We start from the raw sequence: 23,872 nt of genomic DNA, 5'->3' as shown, positions 1-23,872 counted from the left end.
CCCCACAAATGTTTTGTCACAGTGCATCTGGCTCACCGGCTCTTTCACCTCGTTAATGATCAAATCAAATCAAATGTGTCACATGCGCCGAATACAACAGGTGTAGACCTTACCGTGAAATGCTTACTTACAAGCCCTTAACCAACAATGCAGTTCAATAAATAAAGTTAAGAAAATACCCTAACTAAAGTAAACAAATCTAATCAAAAAGTAACTCAAGAAAATTACATAACAATAATGAGGCTATATACAAGGGGTACCGGTACAGAGTCAATGTGCGGGGGTACAGGTTAGTCGAGGTACAGTGACTATGCATCGATACAGTGGCTTTCGAAAGTATTCACCCCCTTGGCATTTTTCCTATTTTGTTGCCTTACAACCTGGAATTAAAATGGATTTTTTGGGGGTTTGTATCATTTGATTTACGCAACATGCCTACCACTTTGAAGATGCAAAATATTTTTTATTGTGAAACAAACAAGAAATAAGACAAAAAAACACTTGAGTGTGCATAACTATTCACCCCTCCAAAGTCAATACTTTGTAGAGCCACCTTTTGCAGCAATTACAGCTGCAAGTATCTTGGGGTATGTCTCTATAAGCTTGGCACATTTAGCCACTGGGATTTTTGCCCATTATTCAAGGCAAAACTGCTCCAGCTCCTTCAAGTTGGATGGGTTCCGCTGGTGTACAGCAATCTTTAAGTCATACCACAGAATCTCAATTGGATTGAGGTCTGGGCTTTGACTAGGCCATTCCAAGACATTTAAATGTTTCCCCTTAAACCACTCAAGTGTTGCTTTAGCAGTATGCTTAAGGTCATTGTCCTGCTGGAAGGTGAACCTCCGTCCCAGTCTCAAATCTCTGGAAGACTAAAACAGGTTTCCCTCAATAATTTCCCTGTATTTAGCGCCATCCATCATTCCTTCAATTCTGACCAGTTTCCCAGTTCCTGCCGATGAAAAACTTCCCCACAGCATGATGCTGCCACCACCATGCTTCACTGTTGTGATGGTGTTCTCGGGGTGATGAGAGGTGTTGGGTTTGCGCCAGACATAGCGTTTTCCTTGATGGCCAAAAAGCTAAATTTTTGTCTCACCTGACCAGAGTACCTTCTTCCATATATTTGGGGAGTCTCCCACGGCTTAATGTGGTCCTATGGACAGATACTCCTTCAGGGTTATTTTTGTCTCTTTGTTGCCTCTCTGATTAATGCCCTCCTTGCCTGGTCCGTGAGTTTTGGTGGGCGGCCCTCTCTTGGCAGGTTTGTTGTGGTGCCATATTCTTTCCATTTTTTAATAATGGATTTAAATGGTGCTCAATGGGATGTTCAAAGTTTCAGATATTTGTTTATAACCCAACCCTGTACTTCTCCACAACTTTGTCCCTGACCTGTTTGGAGAGCTCCTTGGTCTTCATGGTGCCACTTGCTTGGTGGGGCCCCTTGCTTAGTGGTGTTGCAGACTCTGGGGCCTTTCAGAACAGGTGTATATATACTGAGATCATGTGACACTTAGATTGCACACAGGTGGACTTTATTTAACTAATTATGTGACTTTTGAAGGTAATTGGTTGCACCAGAACTTATTTAGGGGCTTCATAGCAAAGGGGGTGAATACATATGCATGCACCACTTTTTATTTCTTAATTTCTTTGAATTCTTTGAAACAAGTAATTTTTTTCATTTCACTTCACCAATTTGGACTATTTTGTGTATGTCCATTACATGAAATCCAAATAAAAATCAATTTAAATTACAGGTTGTAATGCAACAAAATAGGAAAAACGCCAAGGGGGATGAATATTTTTGCAAGGCACTGTAATAAACAGCGAGTAGCAACAGGGGGGGGGTCAATGTAAATAGTCTGGGTGGCCATTTGATTAATTGTTCATCAGTCTTATGGCTTGGGGGTAGAAGCTGTTAAGGAGCCTTTTGGTCCTAGACATGGAGCTCCGGTACCGCTTGCCGTGCGGTAGCAGAGAGAGCAGTCTATGACTTGGGTGACTGGAGTCTTTCACCATTTTTTGGCCCTTCGTCTGACACCGCCTGGTATAGAGGTCCTGGATGGCAGGAAGCTTGGCCCCAGTGATGTACTGGACCGTACGCACTACCCTCTGAAAAGATTTGGCATGGGTCCCCAGATTCTCATAAAGTTATACAGCTGCACCATCGAGAGCATTCTGACCGGTTGCATCACCGCCTGTTATGGCAACTTCTCGGCGTCTGACCGTAAGGCGCTAGGAAGCTTGGCCCCAGTGATGTACTGGGCCGTACGCACTACCCTCTGTAGCGCGTACGGCCCAGTACATCACTGGGGCCAAGCTTCCTGACCGTAAGGCGCTACCCTCTATAGCACCTTACGGTCAGATGCCGAGCAGTTGAAATACCAGGCAGTGATGCAACCGGTCAGGATGCTCTCGATGGTACAGCTGTATAACTTTTTGAGAATCTGGGGACCCATGCCAAATCTTTTCAAACTACTGAGGGGGAAAAGGTGTTGTCGTGCCCTCTTCACAACTGTCTTGGTGTGTTTGGACCATGATAGTTTGTTGGTGATGTGGACACCAAGGAACTTGAAACTCTCGACCCGCTCCACTTCAGCCCCGTCGATGTTAATGGTGGCCTGTTCGGCCTTCCTTTTCCTATAGTCCACAATCAGCTCCTTTGTCTTGCTCACATTGAGGGAGAGGTTGATGTCCTGGTACCACACTGCCAGGTCTCGGACCTCCTCCCTATAGGCTGTCTCATTGTTGTCGGTGATCAGGCCCACCACTGTTGTGTCGTCGGCAAACTTAATGATGGTGTTGGAGTCGTGCTTGGCCACGCAGACGTGGGTGAACAGGGAGTACAGGAGGGGACTAAGCAAGCACCCCTGATGCAAGTGTTTCTTAGTTCTTCAGTCTGTTGCATGTAGAATATCCTAGCCTATTCATTGATGATAGGCCCTGCTTTACTGAAGTTGCGAGACATTGCAAGCCAAGAAATTGCAAAATACAGAGTTCCATTGCGAGATACAACTTTTGATTGCTGATAGATAGGCCTAGTGCACGGTTCTGATTCCGTCTGCCTGGTGGCCGACCTGAATGTACTTTGCCCCTCCCTTCTCTCTCCGTCCCTCGCTATGAAAGATGCTAGTGTTTGTGTTCTCGGAAGTACGGTAACTAATCAGTCTCCTCCATTCCAAATATACGGAATATTAGTAGTCGATTCCTAGCGTAAGATGTTTTCTTCTAGTAAATGTCTTGGTAAGTCACGGTATTTAACAAACTTTAAAGCACTTTTTTAGGATAGAGTGGTCTGCGCGCAGGCAGCTCAAGATTATTTCATTGACAGTTCTGGTCGCCATAGAAGGTTCCGTGTCGGCATTTAAGAAGCTGTAGTGTACCCTTACAAACAAACGTGCCATAGCCGAGGTGCTTTCAAGGGTATATTCTTAAGAGTCTACTGACGAACCAGCGCATCAATCTAAGTAAATAATAAAAAATCCCCATCACAATCCTTCAATTTAGAAGAGATATTTTTAACACGGGCTGTGTCTCAATCCGCCACATCTGCCTATGTCTGCCTTCCGCATCTGCAGTGGAAGGTGGCCGAGCTACAGCGGTGTTTGTCAGACCATGAGTCATCTTCTCACAAAAACTTCTGTAGCGTCCAAAACGTTTGGCCTCTGTGGAAAGGGGAGACTCTCACGAACAAGATGGTGTTCTCTGTTTTGCTCTACAACCCCCACAAGTGCCATTGGCGGATGCGGTTTTGCACCCCATGCAAAAAAACATATCTCTAGCTTAAACGTTAAGCAAAATGTTCCATTTATCACATCCCTAGTATCTATGTGTGTGTCTGTGTATACCGGCTTGTTGAGGTGGTGTCCCACAGAGTCAGCGAGCGTCCCTATAGCGTCGTACAGTATGAGCAGGTTCTTGTGTTGGTACTTGCTGAAGGCAAACACCAGCGTGTCCAGAATATAGGCCAGGTAGGGAACCAACTCTGTACACGCCTCCTCTTCCAGAGTGGCAAAGGCACTAAGAGAGGGGAGAGAGAGAAGAGAGAGGAGGGAGGGGGGAGGGGAGGGGAGAGAGAGGGGGGAGGAGAGGGGAGAGAGAGAAAGGGGTGAGAGGAAAAACAAAGAGTAGTTTAGAACAGCACTTTGCAATCAAGCTGTTCAAAAACGTTTCATTGGATCAACCATTAGTCACAATGATCATCATACTTCCACTCCCAAGGACAGTCATCGCTAGCTTGAGTTGTAAAACCAAAAGCCACTTATTACTGGTTATCTATCGATCATTTACACACACACAAAAATATCGGACACATCTGGTCAAACGTAACGACAGCAAACCACAAACTGACCGCAACTGAACCACAGCCAACCCCCCTCTCACCTGCAGGCGGCCTCCTGCACCCTCTTGTTGGAGTCCAGGATGCGTTTGAGCAGCTCAGTCATCAGGGGCTTCAGGTAGGTGTCAGGTGGCTGGCTGACCACCCAGTGGGCATAGCGACTCAGGGTCCAGCAGGTGATGGAGCGCACCAGGGCCTTCTTATCACTCAGACACTGCACCAGGTGGGGGATGAGCTCTGGCAGGTAGGTAATCATACCCTGCATACAACCTGGAGGAGGAAGGTGGGTGTTATTACTATAATTAACATGTATGTCAATGATGTCTGCTGGTTTCAAAGTTTACATATAGAAGATATTCTAGCATTGCCATTGGACAATCAGTAACCACTCCCAGGTGAGTCTCATCCTCCCTCCAAAGTCTCTTTCTCCTATCTCTTTCGGGCATAACACTTCCTTCCCTTTCTCTCCTCTGGTTTCTCCCCCCACCTTAGGGGTTAGGGTACTATAACAGGACCTTACCCTCAGCGATAGCCCCCAGAACCAGTATTCCAGACTCCTTGATGACCCACTCTGGGTGGAAGAGGAGCTCTTTGAGGAGAGGCAGGATGGGGAGGAGCAGGTCGTCTCTGAACACGTTAGCCAACACGTCCAACGCCGCTGCTGAACACTTACCTGGAGACAGACAGCGAGAGAGGGACATGTAAACATAGAGAGGTACACAGACAGGCACACACAAAAAAAGGTCAATAATATTGATGGCATAGTCTACATATGTGGGGTAAGGCTGGAAGAGAGACGGCAAGAGAAAGAGAACGAGAAAACGAGTGGATGGAGATTGGAGAGGAGGGAGAGAGAGAGAGCTAGGGAAATCGTGAATGAGGAAAGAAAACTGAGTAAGTGAGACAAAGGCAGAGAAAAACAGATAATCAGAGGTCCACTCACGGAGGTTCCAGTCAGAGATGGTGTCGTCATCGTCCAGGTCATCGTCTTCATCGTCGTCTTCCTCAATGCCGTCCCGTTCACCCTCGTGTTGCTGGGCAACCGTACGGGAGCGGTGGAACCTGGGCCTGATGTCCTGCTCGTTGTCAGGGATGGCCTCATCATCCTCCTCCACGTCACCCTGACACACACACACACACACAGGTATGCAATTCTAATTATTTATACTACTTTAAGACAATGAGCTGCCTTTAGGCTGTAGCTGGGTAGCTGTCAGTTCACCTATCAGACTCTAATCATACAAGCAGACAGAGACACATACATATTTATGCATCTTTAAATATGAATATCATTGTAACCATAGTGACTGGCCAGTGACGGGCGATACTTCTACCTTAGGACCAACACACACCCAATATTGAGAGACAGCCATGCACACCCACAAGATTGATTTGCCTGGCCTGCCAATACCCTCCACCCTCTCCCTCCCCCAGGGTTGAGGTGTGATGTGTCCAGTACATCTTAATCACAGTCTCCAGTCCGGCAGCAGGCTAGCAGGCCACAGATCAATTTCCTGGCTCATACTCGGAGCAGACTGACCTTGAGCAGAATGATGTCGATCTCCGAATACTTCATCCCGTTGACGAGCACCGGAGTCAGCCTGAAAACAGACGGGGAGGGGGGGGGGGGGGGGGGGGCGGTAGCAAGGACAGGCCACATTAATACGTCAGCATTGTCACCACCGTGGAACAGATGAGCACTAACAGACAGGATAAGGACAGTACACCCAGGGGTGAGATCTACAATGACAGTGTGGGATTGGAGCAAATATTATAGCTAAAGCTTTGATATGGAGGCTGGTGTTGTACTGTGTGTGTGTCACAAAGCATTTGTGCTGCTATGACAGTCTGTTCTTTCCCATATGCCATCTCTAACATTCTTGTAGCATCATCTGTGAGCTGTTCTCTGTGTGTGTGTGTGTGTGTGTGTGTGTGTGTGTGTGTGTGTGTGTGTGTGTGTGTGTATATATATATATATATATTGTGTTACTCACTTGGAGAGGTGGTTACACAGAACATCCTTACAGACAGGTTGTTCAGCCAGGGTCAGCCAGAACTCACAGGCCTCCAGAGCCACGTTCTCATCCTGGTCCTGAGTCCTCTGCAGCATGTACTGAGGAGGAGAGGACCATGGGAAAATGAGTCCTTTTGCATTATACTTGTAGTGCACTTCCATCATTATTCAGGATCCATTTCAAGGCCACAAGCTGGGCAGCCACAATCACCCAACTGATTATGGATCAAACTGGCTGGAAAATATAGCTTTTGGCCACAAGGTGGCAGCTTGAGCTCATTTGATGAAATACTTAGCTGAATCTATTCTTTTGGTTCGTTTTCCTCACTTCTTTCCTCTCTATATCCCTCCCCCTCTCCATCTCTTCCTCCCTTCATCTCAACCTCCTTCGCTCCCCCTACCTCAACCTCCTTTCCTCCCCCTACATCTCCCTCCTCTAAACCCATGGTTGTCCCAGTCCTACCCCACAAAGCCCCAGTTCCAGCACCAGTCCTACCCCACCCAGGCCCAGCCCCACCCTACCCAACTCCAGTCCTACCCCACCCAGCCCCAGCCCTACCCCACCCAGTCCTACCCCACCCAGCCCCAGTCCAATGCCACCCAGACCCATTCCTAGCCCCAGTACCCAAGTCCCAGTCTCACCTCTATGATGCTGTGCATGTGTGGTAGGAGACGGTCCATGCGGACCTCCAGCAGCATGACCAGAGCTCTGCACACATTCTTCCTCACCTCAGGTTCCTCATCAGTCGCCAGGGCAAATAGGTTCTACAGGGAGGGAAGGGGGTCAAACATCGTACACCCATGTACACATACTAGTCTCAAAGGGGCTATTATTCCTCACTTCACATGATTTGTTCAAACATTACTAATGAATCTAAAAGATTGGCCAAATGATCAGCTTCCACCATATTGTTTTCACCGGTCAAATACTTTCTAATCAGTGCAGATGAAAGGAAGGAGACGAGATGAGGACACATTTTGAGGTAATTGAGATAGAGCCATGGAAAGGTTACTTGAGTTCAGACAATAATGTCTTCATGTGCGTCCTGAGGTCTGACCTGACCTGTACCACTTACGACTACTGAGCCTCTAGCCATCTACCAACCACCTGAGCCTCCACTGACCAGGACCATCTCCTTTTACTCAACGCCTGTTATCAACTCTGTCCTTTTGCCTGTTATCACATAACAAAGAATTCCAGTGAAAAAAAGCTCTATAAAAAACACCCTACAGAAATAAACCAATTCAGAGTGTGTAAATCGGATTCTATGTGACCTGTGCCTCTTCTACGTCGAGTGCCCGCTCTCTCAACTCCACAGCTAAAGACAGAGGGACTCAACAGCAGCCTTTTCTTTATCTCTTATCCGCCTGCAATATTCTTCTGCCTGTCATGTGTTGTCAATGTCACTGTGCTGGGTGCATCTGTCCTCATCCAGTGCCCAGCTGGCTGGAATTTAAGCTCATCAGTGGTTAACCTGATCTACTTCCAACGGCTTACCAGCCCTGATCCAATCGGAGGAATTGGGGTTTGTGTACTGAACTGAAGCTAGGGTAGAACAGTGTGGGGCTGCCTAGAGGCTCAGCGCTAACCCACTGACCCACTGCACTGAGAGCTAAGGCCATATACCTGCCTGCCTGGCTGATGCCTTCTGGGTCTTATGGCTGGGATGGGTGTGTGTGTGTGTGTATGATGATGGCTAAATGGCCATGTGTGATGGTCAGGAGATGTAGGAGAGGTGTTGTGTGTGTCAAGGGGGGTATGCACTAGTTGGGTGGGCTCTGTATGTTTGTGCACATGGTATATGACTTGTTTGCATGACGTCGGGGCCACAGGAGGCTCATGGCATGTGTCTGACTTTGTGGGCATATTAGACAGTCACAGGGCTGTCTGGGGGTTATGGGATGTCAGAGTGTATAGGTCAGAGGTCACTGCGGGGTCAGACTTGCCTCAATGAAGCCATCGATGTGCAGCATGAGGGCCTGGGTCCTACTGATGATGAACTGGTTGACGCAGGCGATGGCATGAGACCTGCAACACAACAAGACAACAGACCCTTTAAAACCTTAACTTCACACAACCTAAATTGTTCCCCCTCATCAATGCTGCCTCGGTCTCTGTTCCTCCCCCCACCTCCCTTTTCTATCCACGTTTTCCCCCCAGTCTCCAATCTGGGATCTCAGACCTTGATAACACCAAAGGATGGATACAAATCAGAGAGAAAGTTTTATCTATAAGCCTGAGGAAAGAGGGATCTGAGGGGCCATTTTGGATCAAAGCGCCTGTGAATGTAGCTGGATCTTAAAAATAAAAAAATATACTTGCTATGGGTTGTTTTGGGAGCGATTAGAGGAGGGGCAAGGTCTTGGCTCCCCCGGGAGTGAGGAGTGAGGGAAAGAGGCAAGGCTGTGAGCAGGGAGAGAGAGGGAGGCACAGTACACTCATACTAGAGTACAGTCATTCCTTCTAGGGACTTTTCCTTACCACTGTGCTTCAGCTTGCTATTTGGGGTCTAGGCCAGGTTATTGTAGGGTGTCAAAACAAAAACAAAATATTTTGACCAAAGGGTAAGATATGTTAATTGTGTAGATACTCCTCTAAAGAAAACCAATGGTCCAAACCTCATGTCTTTATCATAATCCGTTCAAAAGGTTATTGGTGTTTTAACCCTTTTAGTATGGCCAAAATTAGGGCAACTAAATCAATGGAGGCCCCCCAAAAATCTGGAAAATATAATTGTCAGCTAGGCTGGATGCTGTCCGAAAATTAAGGCTAACTGAAAGGCTCACCGTTGAACTAGTCATCTTTCTTCTCAAATCCGGAGGACATAAAACAATAGAGGTAAGATGGATATCGATTTTCATATTAATACGAAATTCCTGTTATTTTTCGAAGATTTCTCACAAAAACACTGAAATGTCAACGGTGCACTGAGCGTACGGCAAGCTTTTTATTTTCAAAGACTTTTACATTTAATTCAGAAGTTGCAGCGAGAAAGCGGCACCGCTCTGTCAACAGAACTCTGTGCTTATTATCGGAACTATTAGGTTACGAAATCCGACATTTTGGATATAATGTTGATATGTTAGAGAAATACTGAACGAACGATTCAGAACATGAAGAATCATATTTGTCTTTGTTAAAATGTATTTTATGACAAAAGGAAGTGAAATGTCCTCACCAAAGTGCATTTTCACCCACTCTGGAGTGGGTGCACACCCTACACATTGTGACAACTGCTGTTGTAAAAAAAGGCTTTATAAATATATTTGGTTTAATTTGATCAGGAAGTAAGGGCTGTTAAGGAAGCTCATTGGCCAAGGAGTGAGGGAGAGAGAGAGAAGGCAGTGAGCAGGGGTACCGGGAGAGTTTACCAGTACCTGATCTTCGGGCTGCTGTGCTTGAAGAACTGCAGGAACTTTGGGATCATGACATTGAGCGGACGGTCCAACACGTCACTGTCCAAGACCTCTGCTGAGTCCTCACAGATTTTCTGAAGAGCTCCAAATGCCCCCTGAAAGATTGTGGGGGGGGGGGGGAGAGAAAGAGTGAGATATGGAAAGATAGCAAGAGACAGGAGGAAGGGATAGAGAGATGAAAAGAGAGGGGGTGAAGGGTAAACCAATATGTTTCAGGGTCAGAGTCGCCTCAAAGACAGGAGATGGAGCACAGACCATATGGACAGTAAACATGTCATACTCCATCAACCCTGAGTCAACCTATAAAAAAAGACAAGTACTGTATCTAACGTCAGCACAAGGATAAACACATAAACCAGACCCGGCTGGCCACTCAGGAAATGAACAGCAGGAGGTATTGGTGAATTTGAAGGTGAAACATAAAACAGCTACAGTGTAGGCCTAATCATGTGAGAGGCAGTCAGACTGTATACTGTAGTCGTTCTATAACGACTACAGTAAAGAAAGCTTTCACCATCAAAGTCAACAGCGCTTCCGTGATACACAGAATGGCACACATGCACACTAAACTGAGTCCAGCAAGTGTCCACTTGGCCGAACGGACAGATGTACACTACATGACCAAAAGTATGTGGACACCTGCTCGTCAAACATCTCATTCCAAAATCATGGGCATTAATATGGAGTTAGTCCCCCCTTTGCTGCTATAACAGCCTCCACTCTTCTGGGAATGCTTTCCAAATCAAATTTTATTGATCACATACACATATTTAGCAGATGTTATTGCGGGTGTAGCGAAATGCTTGTGTTCCAAGCTCCATCAGTGCAGTAGTATCTAACAATTCACAACAATACACACAAATCTAAAGTAATATAATGGAATTAAGAAATATATCAATATTAGGATGAGCAATGTCGGAGTGGCATTGACTAAAATACAGTAGAATAGAATACAGTATATACAGTACCAGTCAAAAGTTTGAACACACCTACTCATTCCAGGGTTTTTCTTTATTTTTACATTGTAGAATAATAGTGAAGACATCAAAACTATGAAATAACACATACGGAATCATGTAGTAACCAAAAAAGTGTTAAATCAAAATATATTTAAGATTTTAGATTCTTCAAAGTAGCCACCCTTTGCCTTGATGACAGCTTTGCACACTCTTGGCATTCTCTCAACCAGCTTCACCTGGAATGCTTTTCCAACAGTCTTGAAGGAGTTCCCACATATGCTGAGCACTTGTTGGCTGCTTTTCCTTCACTCTGAGTTCCAACTCATCCCAAACCATCTCAATTGAGTTGAGGTCGGATGATTGTGGAGGCCAGGTCATCTGATGCAGCACTCCATCACTATTCTTGGTCAAATAACCCTTACACAGCCTGGAGGTGTGTTGGGTCATTGTCCTGTTGAAAAACAAATGATAGCCCCACTAAGCCCAACCCAGATGGGATGGCGTACCGCTGCAGAATGCTGTGATAGCCATGCTGGTTAAATGTGCCTTGAATTCTAAATAAATCACCTACAGTGTCACCAGCAAAGCACCCCCACACCATCACACCTCCTCCTCCATGCTTCACGGTGGGAACCACACATGCAGAGATCATCCGTTCACCTACTCTGCGTCTCACAAAGACACGGCGGTTGGAACCCAAAATCTCAAATTTGGACTCATCAGACCAAAGGACAAATTTCCACCGGTCTAATGTCCATTGCTCATGTTTCTTGGTCCAAGCAAGTCTCTTCTTATTATTGGTGTCCTTTAGTAGTGGTTTCTTTGCAGCAATTCGACCATGAAGGCCTGATTCACACAGTCTCCTCTGAACAGTTGATGTTGAGATGTGTCTGTTACGTGAACTCTGTCAAGCATTTATTTGGGCTGCAATTTCTGAGGCTGGTAACTCTAATGAACTTATCCTCTGCAGCAGAGGTAACTCTGGGTCTTCCTTGCATGTGGCGGTCCTCATGAGAGCCAGTTTCATCATAGCGCTTGATGGTTTTTGCGACTGCACTTGAAGAAACTTTCAAAATTCTTGACATTTTCGGGATTGACTAACCTTCATGTCTTAAAGTAACGATCGACTGTTGTTTCTCTGCTTATTTGAGCTGTTCTTGCCATAATATGGACTTTGTCTTTTACCAAATAGGACTATGTTCTGTATACCACCCCTACCTTGTCACAACACAACTGATTGGCTCAAATGCATTAAGAAGGAAATAAATTCTACAAGTTAACAAGGCACACCTGTTAATTGAAATGCATTCCAGGTGACTACCTCATGAAGCTAGTTGAGAGAATGCCAAGAGTGTGCAAAGCTGTCATCAAGGCAAAGGGTGTCTACTTTGAAGGATGTCAAATATAAAATATACCTTGATTTGTTTAACCCTTTTTTGGTTACTAAATTATTCCATATGTGTTATTTCATAGTTTTGATGTCTTCACTATTATTTCTACAATGTAGAAAATAGTAAAAATAAAGAAAAACCCTGGAATCAGTAGGTGTGTCCAAACTTTTGACTGGTATTGTACATATGAAATGAGTAAAGCAGTATGTAAACATTATTAAAGTGACTAGTGTTTCCATGTCTATGTATATGGGGCACCAGCCTCTAAGGTGCAGGGTTGAGTAACCAGGTGGTTGTCGGCTAGTGATGGCTATTTAACAGTCTGAAAGCCTTGAGATAGAAGCTGTTTTTCAGTCTCTCGGTCCCAGCTTTGATACACCTGTACTGACCACTAGATGTTGAAACATTGCTGCAGGGACTTGCTTCCAATCAGCCAGAAGAGCATTAGTGAGGTCGGACACTGATGTTGGGCGATTAGGCCTGGCTCGCAGTTGGCGTTACAATTCATCCGAAAGGTGTTCTGTGCAGACCAGTCAAGTTCTTCCACACCAATCATGACAAACCATTACTTTATGGTCCTCGCTTTGTGCATGGGGGCATTGTCATGCTGAAAAAGGAAAGGGCCTTCCCCAAACTGTTGCCACAAAGTTGGAAGCACAGAATTGTCTAGAATGTCATTGTATGTTGTAGCGTTAAGATTTCCCTTCACTGAAACTAAGGGGCCTAGCCCGAACCATAAAATCAGCCCCAGACCATTATTCCTTCTCCACCAAACTTTACAGGTGGCACTATGCATCGGGGCAGGTAGCGTTCACCTGGCATCCGCCAAACCCAGATTCGTCCGTCGGACTGCCAGATAGTGAAGCGTGATTCATCACTCCAGAGAACGCGTTTCCACTGCTCCAGAGTCTAATGGCGGTGAGCTTTACACCACTCCAGCCGATGCTTGGCATTGCGCATGGTGATCTTAGTCTTGTGTGCGGCTGCTCGACCATGGAAACCCATTTAATGAAGCTCCCGACTAACAGTTCTTTGCTGACATTGCTTCCAGAGGCAGTTTGGAACTCTGTAGTGCGTGTTGCAACCGAGGACACAAGAGTTTTACATGCTACGCGCTTCAGCACCCGTTCTGTGAGCTTGTGTGGCCTACCACTTTGCGGCTGAGCCGTTGTTGCTCCTAAACGTGTTGCTCCTAAACGTTTCCACTTCGCAATAACAGCACTTGCAGTTGATCGGGGCAGCTCTAGCAGGGCAGAAATTTGACGAACTGACTTGTTGAAAAGGTGGCATCCTATGACGGTGCCACGTTGAAAGTCACTGAGCTCTTCAGTAAGGCCATTCTACTGCCAATGTTTGTCTATGGAGATTGCATGGCGGTGTGCTCGATTTTACACACCTGTCAGCATTGGGTGTGGCTGAAAAAGCGAAATCCAATCATTTCAAAGGGTGTCCACATACTATTGTATATATATATATATATATATATATATATATATATATATATATAGTGTTTCAATGAGAGCCACATATCACCACGTGTCTATGCACTAAGCAGCAGAGCGTAAAGCTTGACTACTGTACAGGAGTGTCTTATCTTCCACTTGTAAGATATGTAATATTTTCTCCCAACCTCTCTTTGTCACTCAATGCCCTTGAGCCCACAACTAGCAAACATCACAGCTGTCCATTAAATACAGTGCCTTTAGAAAGTATTCACACTCTGGACTTTTTCCACATTTTGTTGCATTACAGCCTGTATTTAAAATGGATTACATTTAAGAATTTGTCACTGGCCTACACATACACACAATATCCCATAATGTCAAAGTGGAATTATGTTGTTCAAAATCTTAACAAATTAATACAAATGTAAAAGCTGAAATGTCTTGAGTAAGTATTCAACCCCTTTGTTATGGCAAGCCTAAACAAGTTCAGGAGTAAAAATGTGCTTAAGTCACATAACAAGATGCATGGACTCTGCATGGACTCTGTGTGCAATAATAGTGTTATTATTTTTTGAATGACTACCTTATCTCTGTACCGCACACATACAGATAATTGTATGGTCCCTCAGTCGAGCAGTGAATTTCAAAATAGATTTAACCACAAAGACCAGGGAGGTTTTCCATTGCCTCGCAAAGGGCACCTATTGGTAGATTTAAAAAAAAACATTGAATATCCCTTTGAGCATGGTGAAGTTATTAAATTACACTTTGGACGGTGTATCAATACACACAGTAACTACAAAGATACAGGCGTCCTTCCTAACTCAGTTGCCGGAGAGGAAGGAAACCGCTCAGTGATTTCACCATGAGGCCAATGGGGACTTTAAAACAGTTACAGAGTTGAATTGCTGTGATAGGAGAAAACTGAGGATGGATCAACAACATTGTTGTTACTCCACAATACTAACCTAATTAACAGAGTGAAAAGAAGGAAGCCTGTACAGAATAAAAATATTCCAAAACATGCATCCTGTTTGCAACAAGGCAGTAAGGTAATACTGCAAAAAATATGGCAGGAAATTAACTTTTTGTCCTGAATACTAAGTGTTATGTTTGGGGCAAATCCAATACAACACATTCCTGAGTACCACCCTCCATATTTTCAAGCATAGTGGTGGCTGCATCATGTTATGGGTATGCTTATAATCGTTAAGGACTGGGGAGTTTTTCAGGAGAAAAAATAAACAGAATGGAACTAGAGGAAAACCTGTTTCAGTCTGCTTTCCACCAGACACTGGGAGATGAATTCACCTTTCAGCAGGACAATAACCTAAAACACAAGGCGAAATCTACACTGGAGTTGCTTACCAAGAAAACCGTGAATGTTCCTGAGTGGCCGAGTTAGTTGACTTAAATCTACTTGAAAATCCATGGCAAGACCTGAAAATGGTTGTCTATCAATGATCAACAACCAATTTGACAGAGCTTGAAGAATTAAAAAAAAGTAAATGTGTACATATTGCACAATCCAGGTGTGCAGAGCTCTTAGAGACTTACCCAGAAAGACTCACAGCTGTAATCATTGCCAAAGATGCTTCTACAAAGTATTGACTCACCGGTGTGAATACTTATGTAAATTAGATATTTAATTTTCAATACATTTGCTAACATTTCTAAAAACATGCTTTCACTGTCATTGTGGGGTAAAGTGTGTTGATGGGTGAGAAAAAAAATATATTTTATCCATTTTGAATTCAGACTGTAACAACAAAATGTGGAATAGGTCAAGAGGTATGAATCCTTTCTGAAGGCACTGCACACACAAATACGCACAAGCCCCTTGAAAAGCTCCATTGTCCAAATCTAACGAGGACATTGACGTTGTAAGCCTGCATCATGTTTGAATGCAGCTGATGTGCAGTTGTGTCTGTATCTGTAAATAATGATAATGCAGCCTTGGAACATCTCTGCCCAGGGAAATATATACTTGATTGACAGCAGTGGCAGGCAAGTTCAATATGCCGCCAGTCGTACATCACACACACGGAGAGGAATCGAATGCAACAAAGAGCACGGCGGCTGTGGCAGCGGTGCTGTCTGAGGGTCGTTTCCTAGGTAACCATTTCCAGGGTGGGCGCTCTTTCCTTCCAACCAGTCAGCTTAGAGATTGAGACCGAGACAACGTGGTTAAAGAAAATATGAGGTTTCTGTCTGTATGAGAGACAGCCGGTCCAACCAAGGTTAAACCAAGGTCAACAATGATATAGCACACAAGGAAGTGGATGCAGCCTATTAGGATGGAGACTGTGTAGGCAAAGGTTAAAGATATTTATAAACCGGGTGGGTCGAGCCCTGAATGCTGATTGGCTGAAAGGTATATCAGACCATATACCACGGTTATGATGAAACATCTATTTTTACTGTTCTAATTTCGTTGGTAACCAGTTTATAATAGCAATAAATCACCTCTGAGAGCTGAGGGCTGTTTCCAGGCACTCTGCGTTGTGTCCTGCTTAAGAACAGCCCTTAGCTTAATTATTGCTTAATTATACCACAGCGTTGTTAAATACTAATTTCAGATTGGCTAGAAGGACATTCTAGAGTGGTCATTATATTTTGTGAGAGATTTATTATGTTTATAATTGATGGGATGACTAACTTAGAAAGAATGCATTCTTGACTGGGCTAATGTAGGTTGTGACACCTGGCAAGCTGTGATTGATGTGAAGAGCTGTTTTAGGAGGTAAAGGGAGATTTGTGTCTCCAGATGCTGGAATATACTGGTTCTTTGTGATCTGTGAACCTTCCTTGGACGTAGGAATGGTGTCTAAGGGAGCTGGCTCTTCTCACTATGACAGGTTGTTATGATATGGACATATGCCTGGTAACAGAGATGCATCAACGGATTGACTGAGTAAGTCTAAACCACGCTCAAGTCTCTACTCTAATTGGTCAGCAGAGAGGTGGGAAACTCCCTCTGTCAGAGTATTTGAGCAAGAACCCAGAACAATGGGTTAGTTCTCTGGGGTGCCCTGCGAGGTATTTCAGAGAGCCCGTATATACGAAACATCATATTTACCATTGAAGGTTTTTGCATTAATTAAAATAACTAGTATATCTTAGAAGTCGTGTTGACCTCTTTTGTTCCTAATACCAGATTTGAATTGACGCAACTTTGACAATTTACTGTAGATATACAGGACAGCATTGTCTCACATCAGACAGTGATTCAAATTCACTTTCAAATTCACAAATTCAAATTCAGACGGCCGTCATGCTGATCTGTCTGATTACTTGCAAACACTCATGAGATTGCTAAAAATAAGTTTGGCCAGTTTCTAAACCTTTAGACCCGATGAAGTGCTTCTGCACATGAGCTTAGCTAGTGTAGCACATGGGGATTTGTGACACGTACTCCTTAGCCTTAAGTGTCCCGCTTGCATCGCCTCATTATCTAGCTTTTGAGGTGGCCGGATCAGCTAAGACGCTTGAGTGCGGTCACGTGTGTTTGTGAGGCAGAAGACCCGAGTTTGTGCCAGGTATGGGCCAAAATAGGAGGAAGTGGTACTTGCTAAGCAAGCAGCGTGACGGCGTTTACACTAGCCAACGTCGCCATTGCATCGTCTACAAGTGTTATAGGGGATTTCTATTGAAGAAGCAGTGTCTGCCTATTTTCATACTGTACCGTCTTCATACTGCTACAATATGCTGCCCTAACTAGGGGTGTGAATGTTTAAACGACAGTGGGATCGTTAACGTTTAGAAAAAATCCCTAACCGAAAAACCTAAAATCACAGTGCAGTTATCACAAAACTACCACTAACAGGCCCCGATCATCATAAAGGGAAAAATATAAATAAATGCTGTAACATTAGTAGGAGATATGCATCTTTCAAAAGATTTGCCACGGATCGAAAGCGCTCTGCACGTCATCATCGTTAGCAGTTAGAAAAATGGCAGAGTGATACAGCAGCGAAGCCCTGTATGGAAACAGCCTACTTTGAGAAGTTACATGAGAAGGTGATGAAATGCAAACTTTGCTAGGTGGAATTGAGCTACATTGGCAGTACAGGTGCGATGCTGAAAGGGATGATAACCCGTAGAAAATCACAGCGCTGATTACTGAAACGATTGCAGTAATGCACTTGATATGCAGCCAATGTGAGAATGTCGGCTTTAATACCCTAATGGCATATCTAGAAACAAGCCTTGTTAGACGTCTATGAATACGCTGTCATACATCACTGCAACGAGCAATCACATTGATGAGAAGTGGGACGAAGTACGTACTGACAACTGAGAACATGGAGGACAGGCACACAACAGAGAAACTAAAACGGCATTAATCCCATTGTTGCGGAATGGAAGGTGTGTGCCGTCTGGTAGGGGTTTCCACTAGATACGACAGCCACAAAGTCAATATATAATTTTGGGGGGGCTATATTGTAAAAATGTATGAAAACAAATGTATATTTTTGGCCTTAATTTAAGGTTAGGGTTAGGCATAAGGTTAGCAGTGTGGTTAATGTTAGGGTTAGGTTTAAAATCAAATTTTAAGAAGATATATTGTAGAAATACGCAGGCGTTATGACTTTGTGGTTGTTGTAACTGGTGACTACCGGTAGGTAGTAGCCAGGACTGCGGCAGATTGAACTGCATTGCCCCCTAACGGTCATACTCAGAACCACATCTGAATTGTGAGCTCGTCATTTTACATATTTTCATTTATTTATGATATTTGTTTTAATGGCACTTTAACCGTTAAGACAAATGTTACATCCCTAGTCCTAACATTTGATAAATGTTACCAAGATGACGTCACCCACTGAACCCCCTTTCATCCTCAAAAGAGTAGGAGTTAATCTTACCAAAAACGATAAACCTGTAGCTAATATTTACGTTTTTCTTCATGAGCATGTCTTCACTACCTAATTCTACATCTAGCTAAGGTGTTTGTGGTGGTATAATCAGTATTTATGAAATTTGAAATGTGCAGGAAAATCTGGTAGTATCTGCTTGCTGGCTGAAACAGTCTCAAATCAATCCATATGAAACGAAAAAGGGAGGGATGCTAACAACGCCAGTTCACACACTCAATGCTGAATATCCCTCTAGCTAGCGCAGAAGTTGTAGCTAATGCACAAAGGTTATCTCGTTAGCCAACTGTTACAAAGTAGCGAGGCACAGTGCCAGCTTCTGTCAGAGTCAAATACATGCCATTTTCTGAGAACAGTCTCATAACTTTGGTGCCATACAACTTCATCAACAACCTGGCAAACTAGCTACCGTATGGCCATTCAAACAAGCTTGCTCAGCTGATCGAGCTTGGTTTGCCGCCAGTGCGTCATAGCTACTAAGGGCAAGAGCGGAGTGATTTTGAAAATTAAGAACTAGTGTTAGGCGGATGAGAAAAATCTATTTTTTTATTAATTCCAAGTCCTACAATACAGATAGTTTGAGGGACGAGCTGTGCGCAGGAGTGACAACATCTGACGTGACACAATGTACGGGACAGTTGGAAAGATATAGGAAACCTCTGAAGTAGTTCCAACAATAGGCGCCTTTTTACCGTTCTAAAGCACTGCACCATGCAGAACATACTTGCTACAAAGTTACAGAAAGCTAAACAACAACCACACAAACTGAAATTGGATACATTGTAAATGCAGGTCCAGCAAGGTAAAACTTAGCTAGCTAGCAGTCATTCATTTGTTTTTGCAGAGACATATTTTTTGCAGCTTCTGATGACTGGGACAGGTGTGTGTGTGTGTGTGTGAAAAAGAGAAAGCAGGAGGGCAGTAAGACTAAGAGCACATTGCAATGAACCTGGACAGTCCTTGTAAGACTAAGAGCCTTGCTGTGGATATGTGCAAGAATGACAACTATGCTAAATAATCCGAGCCTGTTGAGAGGAGAGAGAACGGGGTTAAATAAACAACTAATTGTAATACTTCTTTATCCTCTCAGTTAGAAAGCTATGTTCAGACACAACATGGTAGTCTATACAGTACACTGTACAGTGTCTGAATGAGCAAGCACCAGCCAGAGCTACACTCGGTTGTTCGGTCAGTCGACAGCAACACACACACCAACACCTTCCAACCGCCAGGCCGGCTGTTAATCACCACAGTAAAAACTGCTCTCCAGCAAAACCATCAGCCAACATTCTATAAGTGTGAGGTGACATCACACACACATACACACCTGCTCTGGTCTTTTTATAGCCAGAGGGGCGCGAGAGGGGCGAAAGGGGAAGAAAGGGAGAGAGAGAAAGGGGTGACAGAGGGGAGAGAGAGGAGAATGGGAACAAGAGGGGGAAATAGGAGAGAAGGGTTGAGAGAGGAGAGAGAGGGGTAGAGAGAAGGGTTATAGAGGGCCCCTCAGACTGCTTTGAGGAGACAGAACAGGATGGGATCGGACGCGGTCTGTGGTCGTAGTGACTGCTGTGCTGACAGACACCTGTGTGGAGTTAGCATTAGGGTTGAGTGATGTCTGGAATGACACATCGTCCCATCCAAACATTGTTGATATACTATTGTATCGTCTACAAAAAGTCCCACTGTACCTAACATCATTACTGTACTTTAGACATACAAGTTACCAAACCCGGTCTCAGGGATGGCTATCTCTGGAAATTCCTTTGATCTCTACTGAGTTTGGTAAATCAGCTTTTAGTTTTCTTGCACCTTATTTTTGGAACAATCTTCAAAATGTTCCTAAATTTGATGTTTTGGTGCCTCTACAGTCGTGGTCAAAAGTTTTGAGAATGACACAAGTATTGGTCTTCACAAAGTTTGCTGCTTCAGTGTTTTTAGATATTTTTGTCAGATGTTACTATGAAGTATAATTACAAGCATTCCATAAGTGTCAAAGGCTTTTATTGACAATTACATTAAGTTTATGCAAAGAGTCAATATTTGCAGTGTTGACCCTTCTTTTTCATGACCTCTGCAATCCGCCCTGGCATGCTGTCAATTAACTTCTGGGCCACATCCTGACTGATGGCAGCCCATTCTTGCATAATCAATGCTTGGAGTTTGTCAGAATTTGTGGGTTTTTGTTTGTCCATCCGCCTCTTGAGGATCGACCACAAGTTCTCAATGGGATTAAGGTCTGGGGAGTTTCCTGGCCATGGACCAAAATGTCGATGTTTTGTTCCCCGAGCCACTTAGTTATCACTTTTGCCTTATGGCAAGGTGCTCCAACATGCTGGAAAAGGTATTGTTCGTCACCAAACTGTTCTTGGATGGTTGGGAGAAGTTGCTCTCGGAGGATGTGTTGGTACCATTCTTTATTCATGGCTGTGTTCTTAGGCAAAATTGTGAGTGAGCCCACTCCCTTGGCTGAGAAGCAACCCCACACATGAATGGTCTCAGGATGCTTTACTGTTGGCATGACACAGGACTGATGGTAGTGCTCACCTTGTCTTCTCCGGACAATCTTTTTTCCGGATGCCCCAAACAATCGGAAAGGGGATTCATCAGAGAAAATGACTTTACCCCAGTCCTCAGCAGTCCAATCCCTGTACCTTTTGCAGAATATCAGTCTGTCCCTGATGTTTTTCCTGGAGAGAAGTGGCTTCCTCGCTGCCCTTCTTGACACCAGGCCATCCTCCAAAAGTCTTTGCCTCACTGTGCGTGCAGATGCACTCACACCTGCCTGCTGCCATTCCTGAGCAAGCTCTGCACTGGTGGTGCCCCGATCCCGCAGCTGAATTAACTTTAGGAGACGGTACTGGCACTTGCTGGACTTTCTTGGGCACCCTGAAGCCTTCTTCACAACAATTGAACCTCTCTCCTTTAAGTTCTTGATGATCCGATAAATGGTTGATTTAGGTGCAATCTTACTAGCAGCAAAATCCTTGCCTGTGAAGCCCTTTTTGTACAAAGCAATGATGACGGCACGTGTTTCCTTGCAGGTAACCATGGTTAACGTGGTCCCCTGTAGCTCAGTTGGTAGAGCATGGCGCTTGTAACGCCAAGGTAGTGGGTTCGATCCCCGGGACCACCCATACACAAAAAATGTATGCACGCATGACTGTAAGTCGCTTTGGATAAAAGCGTCTGCTAAATGGCATTTTATATTATATTATAAGAACAATGATTTCAAGCACCACCCTCCTTTTAAAGCTTCCAGTCTGTTATTCTAACTCAATCAGCATGACAGAGTGATCTCCAGCATTTCCTCGTCAACACTCTCACCTGTGTTAACAAGAGAATCACTGACATGTCAGCTGGTCCTTTTGTGGCAGGGCTGAAATGCAGTGGAAATGTTTTTTGGGGATTAAGTTATTATTAAGTTATTTTTCATGGCAAAGAGGGACTTTGCAATTAATTACAATTCATCTGATCACTCTTCATAACATTCTGGAGTATATGCAAATTGCCATCATAAAAAATGAGGCAGCAGGCTTTGTGAAAATTAACATTTGTGTCATTCTCAAAAGTTTTGACCACGACTGTACGGCCAATTCAGAAAGCTGATTGAGGACCTTATTACTGATGAATGTGTTTGTTTTTTAGGACCGTGTTTTTCCTTTCTCCTTGCATTTTGTATTTATATTTAGATGTGTGCATTTTCTGTAATTTCTGTAATTCAGGGCTCATCTGTAAAAGAGACCTTGGTCTCAGTATGACTCCGTGATAAAATAAAGGTTAGATAAATAAAAAACATTTAGGCTATGGCAGTTAGGGAAAAGGCCATTTGGCATGTCGCCCTGCTGTGTGATCAGTGCCAGACTCCAGCGGTACAGTAAAGTTCAAATATGCTAAACAATCATTTCTGACATCACGGTGTTGTCACCATCGACGATGGCTGTCAAACATCGTCGATAGATGATGCAATCGTAAAATCGCCCAACCCTAGTTAGTGTTCCATTCCACACTGCAGTAGAGGCTACTCAGCTCACAGGGATCTCAATGCAGAGGGACTGAGACGCATCGCTCACGCTCAGGAGAGGGCTAAATACAGGCAATGAGACTGCAGAACAGAAACTCAGATTGTGTCTTTGAGAGCACTGCAGATTTGAACACACTTATAGTGTGCGTGCAATGCAGATTTGAACATGCACAGCTCAAAACAACACATCAGTGTGTGATGTGGATAATCTAGTAATAGGCTAACCACTAAAGGATCATCTTTATGTATAAAACACACAAAAGACACACTGCTCATAGCCAAATCAGAGCCACACCACTCAGTGCCAATAGCACTGCCTGTGAGACCCAGTAGACTTAGAGGTCTTCAATTCTCATCACACAATATGCTACCCAGAGCCCTGTCCCACGCAAAGCTGTTAGGACCGCTGCCAAAGAGCTCAGTCAGTGGAATGCCTTTTTACACACACACACACACACACACACACACACACACACACACACACACACACACACACACACACACACAGCGATAGCCACACACAAACACAGCGATAGCCACACACGCACACACACACAAATGTACCAGTCAGCTAGAGTTTACAAGTCCAACGGCTGTCTGTAACATGATCCGGCTGAGGCCCATTCATTAGCTCTGAATAACTCACATCAATCACTGCCATATTAGGCCTACTGTTAATACACTACATGAATACAATTCTTATACTCTGATGAATGCAGCTACTCTTTCAGCAAATTAAACAGCAGAAGTAGGCTACACACATCTCATGGTTCCACTTCTAAACCGAATGACGAGGTTCCTCTAGCCGAGTACCCCAAAACCTAGGAGTACCCCCATCTGCCTGAAGAGTATTACCAAAACACACACAATCACAACTCCCTCCAGCTCCACCACAGAAAATAACTGAGCTAAATCTCTGCTTCTGAACCAGCTCTGTGTTGGAGGAACACCCTGTGGTAATACTGAGAGCCATTGTACAGGCTGTCCTTTGGGAAGTCTGCCAGGCCCAGGCCCAGGCGTACAGGGCAACTTTCTCTCCCTTCGGCTTTACTTGGATTCCCTTTGATGGAGCGAAGATTGTGTCCCATTGAAGATAGCATTGGGACATATTTAAGTGTTACGTCATAACAGAGTGATCTATGCTTCCGTGGTATTATTGTAGAATACATTTAAAAAAGTAAATTATCAATGGCATGCAGCTTGCGTAGCTCTGAATGAGCTATTGACACACACACACGCACGCATGCACGCACGCACGCACGCTCGCTCCTGTTCAAAGAGATGGTAAAAGGAAGTGGAGAGACTAATCTGTCATCGAGCCAAGATAAGGTCATTCTGAAGTACAAAAGGTCGTGTGCTGTCTGTGTCCAATCAACACTACACACAAGTGAGTAAGAAAATGACAG

The 23,872-nt window shown here is 44.3% G+C and overlaps 1 protein-coding gene across 1 annotated transcript in view; it reads right to left on the bottom strand.

Moving 5' to 3' along the window:
- The window catches only part of tnpo1 (transportin 1), a 66,132-nt gene that overhangs the window by 19,748 nt on the left and 22,512 nt on the right, over positions 1-23,872 (bottom strand). Inside the window, exons 6-14 of the mRNA XM_084140808.1 lie at positions 9,735-9,868; positions 8,304-8,385; positions 6,999-7,121; positions 6,337-6,455; positions 5,883-5,943; positions 5,286-5,463; positions 4,863-5,015; positions 4,387-4,612; positions 3,852-4,023 (exon numbers count right to left, since the gene is read on the bottom strand). Coding sequence (XP_083996934.1) covers positions 3,852-4,023; positions 4,387-4,612; positions 4,863-5,015; positions 5,286-5,463; positions 5,883-5,943; positions 6,337-6,455; positions 6,999-7,121; positions 8,304-8,385; positions 9,735-9,868 — 1,248 coding nt within the window. The remainder of the gene's footprint in view (positions 1-3,851; positions 4,024-4,386; positions 4,613-4,862; positions 5,016-5,285; positions 5,464-5,882; positions 5,944-6,336; positions 6,456-6,998; positions 7,122-8,303; positions 8,386-9,734; positions 9,869-23,872) is intronic.

The sequence above is a fragment of the Coregonus lavaretus genome (genome assembly GCF_964263955.1).
Source record: "Coregonus lavaretus genome assembly, chromosome: 24".
Classification (NCBI taxonomy): Eukaryota; Metazoa; Chordata; class Actinopteri; order Salmoniformes; family Salmonidae; genus Coregonus; species Coregonus lavaretus.
Note: the sequence above shows the minus strand (reverse complement) of the source record. Positions and strands in the feature narration are given on the sequence as shown.